This window comes from Arachis ipaensis, chromosome B03 (assembly GCF_000816755.2).
Source record: "Arachis ipaensis cultivar K30076 chromosome B03, Araip1.1, whole genome shotgun sequence".
Classification (NCBI taxonomy): domain Eukaryota; kingdom Viridiplantae; phylum Streptophyta; class Magnoliopsida; order Fabales; family Fabaceae; genus Arachis; species Arachis ipaensis.
The window spans coordinates 133571601-133585013 of record NC_029787.2 but is presented as its reverse complement, the minus strand read 5'-3'; the positions used below and the strand labels follow the sequence as shown (position 1 = coordinate 133585013).

Genomic DNA, 13413 nt, shown 5'->3' with positions numbered 1-13413 from the left:
ATACAGTGACTAATTTAATAACTGATATTTTATTTATAGATAGTATTTTTTTTATATTATTTATATGTTAAAAAAATTAACACTATGTAATGGGTAGAAAATAAAAATAAGAGCAAAGTATCGTTTTTGTCCCCAACGTTTGGGGTAAATCCTATGTGTGTTCCTAACGTTTAAATCATCCTATTTGTATCCCTAACGTTTGTAAAAGTGATTCAATATTATCCTGCTATCAATTACACATCATGAGCGCTTTAGTTTGCGTTTTAAAAATCTCTTTTTGAAGTTAGAATACAAATGTTTGGGATAGAATCGATGATCTACTCCAAAACATAGCTCATAAAATGTTGAAACTAATTTCTACAACATTTACATAATTCACTTTTCTAGGAACATAATTGAATCTAAACACTATTTTAGTGGGTATAATATTAAAATTGAACACATCCAAGTGAGACATAATTGAGAATAAATATATTCAAATGAGAATAATTGAAAAATATAATCTGATTTGTTAGTATAATTAATAGTAGGATAATATTGAATCAATTTTATAAACGTTAAGAATACACTATTTAAACGTTAGGGACAAAACCGCAAACGTTTGGAACAAAAATGATACTTTTAGTCTAAAAATAAAAACCAAGGAAAGGAGAATGAAAGAGTAGATTGTAGCGGAGCAGTTTCTGTATCCCCTTAAATTGGGCATAGAAGAGATGAATAGCAGTTTATAATATGTGTTGTATTTTGAGTTTGCGTGTACTGGAAATGACAGGAAGCCATAGTGAGCATGGCACTTGCAGGAGCAATCATAGGGGCGTCGGTTGGGGGATGGATCAACGATCGATTTGGAAGGAAGAAAGCCATTCTGATTGCAGATGCACTCTTCTTCATAGGATCTGTTGTCATGGCTGCTGCTACCAACCCTGCTATTCTCATTGTCGGCAGAGTCTTCGTTGGCCTTGGTGTTGGCATGGCTTCCATGGCTTCCCCCTTATACATCTCCGAGGCTTCTCCAACCAGAGTTCGCGGCGCCCTTGTTAGTCTCAACGGCTTCTTCATCACCGGAGGCCAGTTCCTCGCCTACTGCATCAACCTGGCCTTCACCTCTGCTCCCGGCACTTGGAGGTGGATGCTGGGAGTTGCCGCAGCTCCCGCTTTCATACAGTTCCTGCTCATGCTTCTCCTCCCAGAGTCCCCCCGCTGGCTCTTCCGCAAGGGACGAGAAGAAGCCGGCAAGTCAATTCTCAGGAAGATTTACCCCCCGGAGGAAGTTGAATCCGAAATCAATGCTCTCAAGGATTCAGTTGAGATGGAGATGAAGGATTCCGAATCGTCCGGCAAGGTCAGCATAATCACACTGCTCAAGACCAAAACTGTGAGAAGAGGTTTGTATGCGGGAATGGGACTTCAAATATTCCAACAATTTGTGGGAATCAACACCGTCATGTACTACAGCCCAACCATAGTTCAGCTCGCTGGTTTCGCATCCAACCGAACCGCGCTTCTTCTTTCCCTCGTAACCGCCGGCCTCAACGCATTTGGTTCAATTCTCAGCATATACTTCATAGATCGCACTGGCAGGAAGAAGCTTGTCTTGTTCAGCTTGTCCGGCGTTATACTGGCCCTCGTTGTTCTAACTGTTGTGTTCCATGAGAGCGCCACTCACTCTCCCATGGTTAGTTCAGTTGACACTTCCCACTACAACAACTACACTTGCCCTGATTACAAACTTGGCGCCACCCCTGCTCACTGGGATTGCACCAAGTGCCTCAAGGCCACTCCTCATTGTGGCTTTTGTGTTTCACAACTTAACAAGGTATTTCATATATATATATATATATATATGATATATGATAACTCATTTTGTTATTGATATATATTGTTGTAATAAAAGGAATGCATTGCAGCTTGTGCATGGGGCGTGTTTGGTATCCAATGACACCACAAAGGAGGCGTGCCAGAATGAAGGAAAGCTGTGGTACACGGAGGGTTGTCCTAGCAAAACAGGGTGGGTTGCACTCATTGGATTGTCACTCTACATAATATTCTTCTCTCCTGGGATGGGAACTGTGCCATGGGTTGTCAACTCTGAGATATACCCTCTCAGGTACAGAGGAATCTGTGGAGGGATGGCATCTACCTCAAACTGGATCTCCAATCTTATTGTAGCACAGTCCTTCCTGTCTTTGACACAAGCCATTGGGACTGCATATACATTCATGTTATTCATATTCATCACAATTGCAGCCATCATCTTTGTCATCATCTTTGTGCCCGAGACCAAAGGCCTTCCAATTGAACAAGTGGAGAACATGCTCGACAATAGAACTCTGCATTTCAAATTTTGGCAGACCAAGAGAAGAACATCTTACTCTGGACTGGAACTCCCTCACAAGAATCACCCAATTAATTAACATCATGTGTTGTAATTATCTTGTTGCTGTAAGATTAGCTAAAAGGACAGTTTTATGGTATTAATAAAAAGGACACTAGTTCATGTAATATAAAGATACAATGAATGAAGCAGGGGAAACGTATTTAACATTTCAGAATACACAAAACAGGAAGCGGCCACACAAATGGGCTCTTTTTTGTGGACCAGATGTCATTTCTGTCGCTGTTAACCCAACAAAATTGCAGCCCATGGACTAATTCTCATTTTATCAAGTTTAACAATTGGAGCCCAAAATGACAAAATACTTCGCCCTTCGCAAAACTTGATGGTGTAACTATAACCATAGAAATATCCTGTCCAAGAAAAATAAAAGGAAATCTAAACCTAAATTCCATTCATAAGAATAAAGGAACTGGAAAATCAATAAATCAAAGCATTAACAGGAGGATGACTAAAAAAATCATTAACAAGAATAAGCATCAAACTTGTTTAGTTATTTCCTTTTCACATGTTAAGAGAAATGGCAATAGGGTAACATATAAATTGGTTTAATTGATTTTGTCCATCCGAACACATGGATAGAAGAAATTCCAAATCATATTTGTAATTTGGCTCTTTTTGACATTATAAAATATGAATCCTATTCATAAATGATAACTATCTTTAAAAAAAAAAAAAAAAAAATAAGCATCAAAGAGACAAAAACCAATCAAAGAGGCACTAACTATGGTGATTCTGCTTGTCACACCTTCTACCACATTTCATGCTGCTTTAAAAAACAGTATAAAAGGGAAGTTTGCATTAAATTCTAATAATAGGCATTGGAAATCATGATAATAATCATATCAACTACCTAATGAGAAGGACTCATCACTTGTTCACTTCCTAAACATGTCTGTATTTTATTATTCGTTTTCATTTAACGTAATGATAATTAAAACTTTCGAGGAAAAGATCACACGCCTAGAAGAACAATTCCGGGGTTGTCATTTCGTGGTTATGATGCCGAATATTAGGTATTAATTTTTTAGAAAAATATTTGTAATCAGACCAAAAGACAGCTTTTGCAGGATGTGGTTATGGTTGGCTTCGCTAAACAAGAATCTCGAAAAGTTCTTGCCTTCTATGATGTAAAGCAAGATTTTAGGAGGAAAAAAGAGTTATTGTGATTTCTACCAAAAGTTGAGTAAATGATTAAATTAATCTTTTGAAAGATGATTTATTCTTTAAATTAGTTATTGAAAGATTTTTTTTAATCAAATTTATTCCTTAAAGATTTTAAGTTAGTCATTTTAGTTCTTCTGTTACTTCCGTTGCTAATGACATAAAAAATGATTGACGTGATACGTTACGTGACATCACAACACATATCTAGTAATCTTAATTGGCAGCTATCATGATAAATTTATTAAGTTAGATCAAATCAATCTCAAATTGAGTAATTCCAATGCCAATGCCTCAAATTCTTCCCCCAATTAGGTTTTGATTTGATCTAATTTCATAAACTTATCATACTAATAGTCAATTAAGACTCTTATGTGTGTTATCACTTAACGTTCCACATTAATAAATTTTGATGTCGTCAACAAAAAAAATAATAGAAGAACTAATTCGATTAATTTAAAATCTTTGAAAGACGAATTTGATTAAAAGAATTTTTTTGAGACTAATTTAGAAAATCATTGATCTTTTAGGAATAAATTTGGCTATTATCTCTTAAATATAAGGTCTTGTCTTTTTTAGAATCTTACTATGACATATATACATGGAAAAAATATAATGTGCATATTAAAAATCAGTTATTATGTATTCATATATAAATATATGTGTTATTTAATTTATTGGAAACTGAAAGTAAAATAAAGTATGTTGGAATAAGAAAAAGAGAATATTCATTTAAAAAAAATTGGAGTAGATGCATGCATTAAATGAAGCATTCTTTTTCTTTGGGTTAACTAGTTAAGTAGTTATTGATCTAACCAATTTGAGTTGGTCGATTGATTAGCTTATTTATTCATTTAAACAAATGTCGGGAATTTAAGTATTTTTTTATGTATACAGTAACTCCTTGACTAACAATAGACTCTTAAATAAAATTCAAATCTAAGAAAATACCGTCGGTAACAAAAAAAAAACCGAGTTATTGGTTTTTGATAAAGGTGGAAATCAATTTCTTGGGACCGATTCTTGTTCTCTCTTTGCCAGATTCCGGAAAATGGAAAGGGAACAACCTGGAAACCGTGATGAATAAGTAAACACAGGAACACCATGCCCTTCCACTTCATTCAGACCTTTTCGTTCTTTCCCTTTGCTTTGATGAAAAAGTTTCTGTTTAGTGACTTTAGTCAAAATTCAAATTCTAGGTATGATTTTCGTCTCTTTTTTTTTTGTCAGTAATGAGGCCGGTAGCCCAACCCACATAAAGGAAACCTATTACAGCAATCACTACTGAGCCACATTGAGGGGTGTTACTTTTTTTGGGCTTGGAAGGGCATGAGGTTATTTGACTAATAAGGATATTTTAAAAGCCCAATGGTAACTGTATTTTCAACTAGGTCCGGTCAGTTAAGTTTAATATCTTGAAATAAATAAATATAAATATATATAAACTAAGTGGGGTTAGTTTAATGATTAGTTCACTAGTCTACTTAAGTAAATGCTAGAGTTCAATTCCTGCTTTGTGTTTGCATCAACTCATCGGCCAGCGACAAACTCAAAAAAGATCAGTTTTCGACCTATCGAATTAGAAAATATTGTAGATAACAAAAAAAAGCTAATATCCAAAAAAAATTCTATAACTTTCAAAATTCTAACTTTGTGTTAAAAGGGTTGAAGTAATAAAATGCGTTCGTTTATATTTAACAAATAAATAAAGAAAAAGTATATGTAGATAATGAAAATACTAAACAATGTGAACAATGGATAATATCGGAGGTTCAATTTATTAGGTGTGTGGATGGTTATCCTAATATTAAGATTTAGGTGGATAATTTGGGGGTGTAGTGTTTTTTTACTTTATTGGACTAATTTTAGAGCCCATTGTTCACATTGTTCACAAAAGTCATTGTCTACCTAGTAAAGTCCATCTAATAAATACAGATACTTTTTGCTGAGTTATTATGTTTAGGTACCGAACACATTTTGAATATGGTACTTATCTGATATTCATTCGATACACATATTTTTTGTATTTAACTACTAAATTTATAATTAGGTTTCTGTTTCGAGGGTTACTTGAAACTGGGTTGTATTTGGGCATGAACGTGAGGTCCAGACCCCTTTGTATGGCAGCGTCCGACTTGTAAATGTTGAGGTGCCGTCTGTCCGAGTTCCTCGTGAGGAGGTGGGGGGTGGTACCTGCAAGAGACTCCGATGTTTAAGTCAATAAGGGCTTTAGGCAGGTTTTTAATAGATCAGAACGTGAGTATACCTGAGGGTGTCAGTGTATTTATAGTAGAGTAGATAACCACATTTTTTAGTAGTTTCACCTTTGTTGATGGATAACCGCTCTCTTTATCCTGAGAGTTTGTTAGGATCTATCTTTCAGAAAAGATAGAGATAGTTGGAGAGATTCGAGGAAGCAGTTACTTATTCACATAAGTATAAGTCGGCCCCTTTCGCTGCGTCCGACCTCTTAAAGAAGCCGGGTATTTGGTAGAGGCTACCCTCTTAGGTGGGCCTTTCATTTTTGTTGGACCTGGATTTTGTGTTGGCCCAGGGTAGGAACAATGCCCCCTACTCGAGGTCAAGCTTTACGAAGTCGGACTTGAGCAATTAGATGACCAAGTTGAAATGTTGAGTTGTGGAGAAGTTGTTTAGTAGTTTTGAGGTCTGAAGCCAAGGAGGTTAGTCAACTCAACAAGATATGAATGATGTATCATTTTTGTAACGTTACACCGTAACCATTTGTCTACTTTTTCTGTGTGCTATCATTTTGTTGTAGTGTAGTTGTTACTTTGTCGTATTGTAATCTAATATTACAAATCGTTTTTATGTTCTGTATGACTTGCTCTCTTTATATGACTTATTTTTGGCCAAGTCTTTTTTCTAGAACTGATTTGTATAACTCATTCTTTTCGAGTTGTTTAAGATTTATAGACTCTGTATGACTAGTTTTAGCACATCTTGCTAAACCAGAGAATATTTCTTGCCCTAGTTCGGTAGAACTCATTTAGATCGAGTTGTTTTGAAGATGCATGACTTGTTTTAAACTTTTAATACAAATCACCTTTCTAAAACTTATTCTGATTTTGTACAACTCGTTTTATACCGAGCTATTTTAAAGATTTGTTGCACGACTTTGTTTTTGGTGCAAATCGATTATTTTGAGACATGATTATTTTTTGATCAAATTTCATGCAACTCGTTTAATTTGAGTTGTTTTGAGACATAATGACTTGTTTTAATATAAATCATTTTTCGATACTTGTAGTTCTAATTTCGTACGACTTGTTTTTGATACAATTCGTTTATTTCAAAACTCGTAGTTATTTTTGAGTATAACTTCGTCTAGCTCGTTCAATACAAGTAGTTTTAAGGTTTTACAATTTGTTTCATTTCAAATTGTTTAATTAAAATGTGGCTTTTCTTGATCTGATTTCATACAACTCGTTTAAATCCGAGCTGTTTTGAGGACTTCGCAACTTGTTTACTTTGAGTCCTTTTAAAGTATTTAATAATCTTTATAGCCAACGGACTTTGTTGCTTTATCCATCGTGCCTCTACTCGAGGTCGAGCTTTATAAAGTCGGACTCGAGCAATCAAGCGGATTGGATTATTGAATGAAGCCTTTCAAAGATTTGTTCAACTCGTTCATTCCGAGTATTTTTATAGATGACTTATTTTTTATACAAGTCACTCTTTTAAAGCACAATTTGTTATATATTAAGTTGTTTTGCGCGATTTGTTTTAATAAAAAATGCTTAGATTATATGGTTATTTTTTAGTCGATTTCATTCAACTCATGAGCTTGAGTTGTTTTAAATCATTAAGCTATATTATAACCATTGGACACAAATTTGAACCTCGTTGCTTTATCCGGCAACCATTTAAAAAGGTCTACTCCTAATTTTTGCGCTTTGTCGAGCATAAATTGGTGCCTTAGCCGAAGGGATTATATGCTTATTCCCTCCCTTTTCTAGTTTTTACTAGGTTGTCATCCTTGTGTATGATACAACTCATTTTTACCCAAGCTGTTTTAACTGGAGGATTATTTTTACGTTTTGATTTTGTTCAAAACGTTTACAATCCTTTCTTTCCTTTCCAACCTGTTTCTGTACAAGGTGTTTGGTTGAACGTTTTTTTTTGTCATTTTTGTTTTTAGCCTTTTATTTTTTACAACTCATTTTATATCGAGTTGTTTCAATTTTGCTTTAGTGATTCATTTTGGTATAAATCAATTTTTAATGCTTTGTTTTAATGATTTATTTTGGTACAAATCACTTTTAAAGCTTTGCTCTCAAGTTGACACGACTTGTACTTGATACGAGTTTGTCGAAAATATAGTTGACTTACAACTCGTTTAAACCGAGTTGTCCTTATATTGTTATAGATGCTAGAACAAGTTTTCTTGGACAACTTATTTTTGTAAAGTTTGTTCCATTTTATACGATTTTTTTTAATACAGGTCGTTTATTTTTCGTACTTGTAGAGATGAGATCGTGGGTTTGAAATTTTGTACGATTTATTTGTTACTCGTGTGGGTCGAGTTGTTAAATCGTATTTATGCCTCGAGGGGCATATTTAGTTAAGTTACTTTTGCGACTTGTTCTAAACACAATTTTTTCAACTCATTTCGCCCGAGTTGATTCGAGGTATTTTGTTCTAATTGGCGTATGTAACTTCTTTCCACCAATTGGTTCCTCGTCGCTTTATCCGAGCAACCTCTATAGGGTCGGCCTGTAATTTTTGCAGTTTATCGAGCTTCAATTGGTGTGTTTTAATTGTAAAAAATCAATTTCCATAAAAAATTGTATTATCTCCTTATGTTGGAGGTGTGTCGTGACCTGGGCAGTTCGTCACCTTTGAGGTCGGACACTTTGTAGAAGCCCTTTTTTAAGACTTCAATAATCTTATAGGGTCCTACCCAGTTTGCTGTCAGCTTTCCTTCGCCTGACCTCGGTAGCCTAATATTATTTCTTATCAGGATGAGGTTTTTTGTGGCGAATCTTGTCGTACCTCGTAGCCATCCTTTGTCTCAAAACTTTTTTTCTTATCCGAGTTTGTTCTCGGATTCCTAGAAGGAGGTCAAGCTCTTCTTTTTAAACTTGAATGTTACCAACTTCGTTGTAGAATTTCTGAAAGCCTCTTCTCTTATCTGAGTTTGCTTTCAGATTTCTGGAAGGAGGTCAAGTTCTTCTTTTGTGCTCCGACTTCATTGTTGAATGTTATCCTTGATGTCTGTCTTGTTGACTTCTTTTGATACTGAAAGTGACTGTAGTGTTTCTTGAATCGGGATTTTATTATTGTCCCATGCTTTGTACTAACTAGTTTGGAGAAGGCATCAGCTCGGCTATTCTGCTCTTGGCTTGTATGCCTGACCTTTCCTTTTTCATTCTTGAGGATGATCCCTGCCCCACTACCAGCTTTGTGCTTCGATCTTTTTCAATAAAATCATCACGTAATAAATCAACAAAACCTAAAGTAATATCTCTTTCCCCTTCAAGTTTACCTACTACGATGATGATCCATCTCTTAGTCGTGGAGCTCCCTTTTTACTCTTTTCGCAATGAAGTCAGCCAAATATTGCGATTTGATGATCATCCGAGCTTCGTACTTCAAATCGAATCCAAACAGCTCCATAGCCCACTGTAGGATCTGCCTTGCAATATCCATTTTTTGGAGGATATGCTTCATGGGCTTATTAGCTTGGGCTCTGATGGTGTGAGCTTGAGAGTGGGGTCACGATCTCTGGGATGCCAAAACCAGAGTATATGCAACTTGCTCAATTTAATAATTGAGCTCAACTCCTTGTAGTACCTTATTGCTAAAGTAGGCGAGCTTTTGCGCATCATCATCTTCTCTGAATAATGCAGAGGCTATTGCTTTGTCAGCCATAGCTAAATATAAACAGGCTATTCTTCCATTTCAGGTCGGATAAGAATTAAAGGCTGAGACAAGAATTTTATGAATTCTTGAAAGACTTGTTCAAATTCTTGGGTCTATGTGAAGTTGTAACTCTTTCATAGTAGAACAAAGATACAGCTGCAAGTATACTATTTAATTGTTGAACCTCATTTCAAGCAGGTCAGGTTAGCTTCAATGTCCCCTTTGGGTGAACATGAACCCCATAATTTTTCTGCTTCTACGGTGAAGGTGCACTTTGTGAAATTTAGCCTCGTCCCGTGCTGCCTTATGGTTTGGAATATTTCTGTCAAGCCGGATATGTTGTAGTAGTTCTTTTCCAAGTCTTAAGAGACTTTGTTGCGATCTTTTCATTTTGTTGTCGGCTTTTCTTAGTCCAATTTTGGCCCGATGTCATTTCGGGTTAGGACGAAATCGCCAGTTGAGAAACTTTTTCATATGACCTTCTCATGGCCATTTTTTTGAAATCTAGTTCTTAAAGTTGTACCTCGGGAAAGAGATCGGACTTTTCTTTGTAAGCTCTAAGGTTTGACCTTGTTGTAAAGTCTAACCTTTAAAAGAGGTCGAATTTTTTTCGTAAGCTCTACAAGATGTCGGATTTTTCTTTTGGCTTACTTTATTTGCCCCAATTGAGGTTATTGCTTCAATGTCGTAGGAGGGTAGGTAAGATGATTCCCATTTGTGGAGTTGTCTGATGTATCTATGGTTTCAGCCTGAGTTCTAACGTGTTGACTTCTTTGCTTTCGGAGTTGCTTAAACTGAAATTTTTATTGTAGCATTTATGCCCTTATTATGAAGTATTTTACTTGTCTCAGTGTTTGAGGGAACGGTCCGAGCAAGTCTAAACTACATTTTGCAAAGGGTCACAGTGGGGTGATGCTGATGAGCTTCTTTTGGAGGTACCGTATGAGAATTTTCATGTAACTGACAGTGCGGGCACTTATTCTCAAAGTCGATCGCATCTTTTTTGCAAAGTCGGCTCATAGCATCTTCTTTGTTAGTGACCCTGCCCCCAGATAATTTTCATAGATGCCACTGTGGATTTCATCTAAAACCCTTTTAGGTTTGAGGTTGGGACATACTTCAACATTTTTTTATTATGATTTCTTACCAATACCACATTGGCTAACCATAAGGGATCTAAACCTAGCTTCCAGGAGTGCTTGGACCTATTTTTTCATGACTTGTGCTCTTTTAGGGCTGAGCTTTTGTCACTTCCATTGTACAGGTCGGGCATCTGGATAGACAGCTAGCTTGTGGTTCATGAGGTCGGGATGAATGTGTGGCATATCATAAGCCTTTCAAGCAAAGAGGTTAGAATTTTTTTGTAAGTTTTGGAGGTTCTTAACTTCATTATAGAATCTAGCCTTTAAAAGATGTCGAACTTTTTTTTGTAAGCTTTAAAAGAGGTTGAAATTTTTTTTGTAAGTTTGGAGGTTTTCGACCTCATTGTAAAGTCTAACCTTTAAAAAAGGTCGGATTTCTAAAAGAGGTTAGATATTTTCTTTATAACTTGGAGGTTTTTAATCTCATTGTGGAGTCTAACTTTTAAAAGAGGTCGAATATTTTTTTGTGAGCTCTAAAAGAGGTCGAATTTTTTACAGTCTTTCCCAACTTGGTAGACTTCTTTGAAGTTACTGAGATGGTTATGTAGATCAATAATTCCATCATAAGGATCCATGTTAGGATGTTGAAAACTTTTTGAGACCTTTGTACGCATGACCTCTTTAGAGAAAAGATCATCTCCTCCAATGAAGAATGGGCCTTTGTCACCCCGACTTTCTTTTTTCTTTGGCTTGGATTCCAGTTTTCTTAGTTTATCTTCAATCTCTCTTCTGTTGCGCAGCTCTTTTCGGAGTTGGCTCTTTGATTCTTTTCGTCGTTCTAACTCGTTTTTCAAGAGGTCTCCATTTTTTATCTGAAGTTGGACACAATTCGTCCTTCTAGATATTCATCATCCACCATTATTAAGGGTTGAGCTCCAGGTCCCCGACAACGGCACCAATGTTTCGAGGGTTACTTGAAATTGGGTTGTATTTGGGCCTGAACGTGAGGTCCAGATCCCTTTGTATGGCAGTGTCCAACTTGTTGATGTCGAGGTGCCGCCTGTCCGAGTTCCTCGTGAGGAGGTGGGGAGTGGTACCTGCAACAGACTCCGATGCTTAAGTCAGCAAGAGCTTTAGGCAGATTTTTAGTAGATCAGAACGTGAGTATACCTGAGGGGTATCAGTGTATTCATAGTAGAGTAGATAACCACCTTTTTGAGTAGTTCCACCTTTGTTGATGGATAACTGTTCCCTTTATCTTGGGAGTTTATTAGGATCTATCTTTCAGGGAAGATAGAGATAGTTGGAGAGATTTGGGGAGACAATTACTTATTCACATAAGTATAAGTCGGCCCCTTTTGTTGCGTCTGACCTCTTAAAGAGGTAGGGTATTCGGTAGAGGCCACCTTTTTAGGTGGACCTTTCATCCTTATTGGGTCTGACTTTTGTGTTTTGGGCTAGGGTATGAACAGTTCCTATGCTTTTTTTTCTTTTTAATTAATTAGATTCTTACTTTGTTTTTAATTTTGTAATTAGGTCATTTTGTGTAAAAAATATTAAAATTAACAGAATATTCTTCTAAAAAAATATGTGGTGAAAGATCTAATTAGATTTTTAATTATGGATATCTTTAATTTTTCAAAAAATATTATGTTAATTTTAATATTTTTTCGTATCTTGTATATTACTCGTGCATCATAAGCCTATATTTATCTTCATTTATCAATTATCTATTATATATTACTAATTTTACAACCAAAATTTGGGGCATGTCACTTTTTTATTGTAGTTGAAATCAAATCTTTTTCTTTAAAATTAAAGAATTCTTTCCTTCTCCTCTATTCTTTTGACCCTTTCTCTATTTCTCTCATTCCTTCATCTACTTTATCTCTCTTATATATCATTATCAATGACTAATTATAAATTTGACAATCAAAATATGCAACATAATATTTTTAATTGTAATTAAAATTAAAATTGAGATATAATTATATTATATTATTAATTTAACAATCAAAATATATCACACAACACTCTCTCATTAACATTAAGATGAAATCTTTCTCTCTAAAATTAATAAATTTTATTCCTCCATCCTTTTATCTACATCGCAGGGGAGGAGAGTGTAATTTTCTCTATTTTTAAATAACAAGTATGAAAATTAATTACTTTTATTTATTTAACAGATTTAATACTTATCAAATGTAAAAATATACACATTAAATTCTTTCAAGTTTTAGATAATAAATGTTAAAATTAATTATTAATAAAACATTAAAATTTCTTATATAAAAATAATAACTAAAGTTTATTATTTGATTTTTTTATCTACAGAAGCTTTAATTTTTTGGTGGATACTACAATGAAGATAGCAAAAATATCTTCTCATGAAGATGCTTTGGTTAAAAGTGTGGTTTATTTATTTAGCCACACTTTAAACAAAAACAACATTTTTATAAATATCAAAATCTAACCATACAATCCATCATCTAAGAATAAAAAAAAAATATATTCACATGAAGACAATTATAAAATTTTCATTGTAGTATCCACATAATTTTTTTAGTCAATAAAGACCTTTATTTTCCTATATATACAATTTTTTTGTAAAAAAATTTGATTTTATAAATTTTTTTAACCATAATCTATAATATCAAGATAAAACCAACATAAATTCAAAAAATTTATATTTTCATAATATTATTACGAATAAAAATACTACTAATTCTTCATCAATAATTTTGGTAGGCAAATTGTGAAAACAAATTTTCACATGTAAAAGAAAGACAACGGAGAGATGAGAAAAGTGGTCATAATTGCATTAAAAACCTTAATATAAACGTTGCGAGTTTTATCAATTATATATATATAACTAAAATATTAGCCTTA

At 34.6% G+C, this 13413-nt stretch overlaps 1 protein-coding gene across 1 annotated transcript in view; it reads left to right on the top strand.

The window, feature by feature from the left end:
• The window catches only part of LOC107632044 (probable inositol transporter 2), a 4032-nt gene extending 1488 nt beyond the window's left edge, over window positions 1–2544 (top strand). The window contains exons 3-4 of the mRNA XM_016335679.2: window positions 773–1816; window positions 1908–2544. Coding sequence (XP_016191165.1) covers window positions 773–1816; window positions 1908–2414 — 1551 coding nt within the window. The 3' untranslated portion in view covers window positions 2415–2544. The remainder of the gene's footprint in view (window positions 1–772; window positions 1817–1907) is intronic.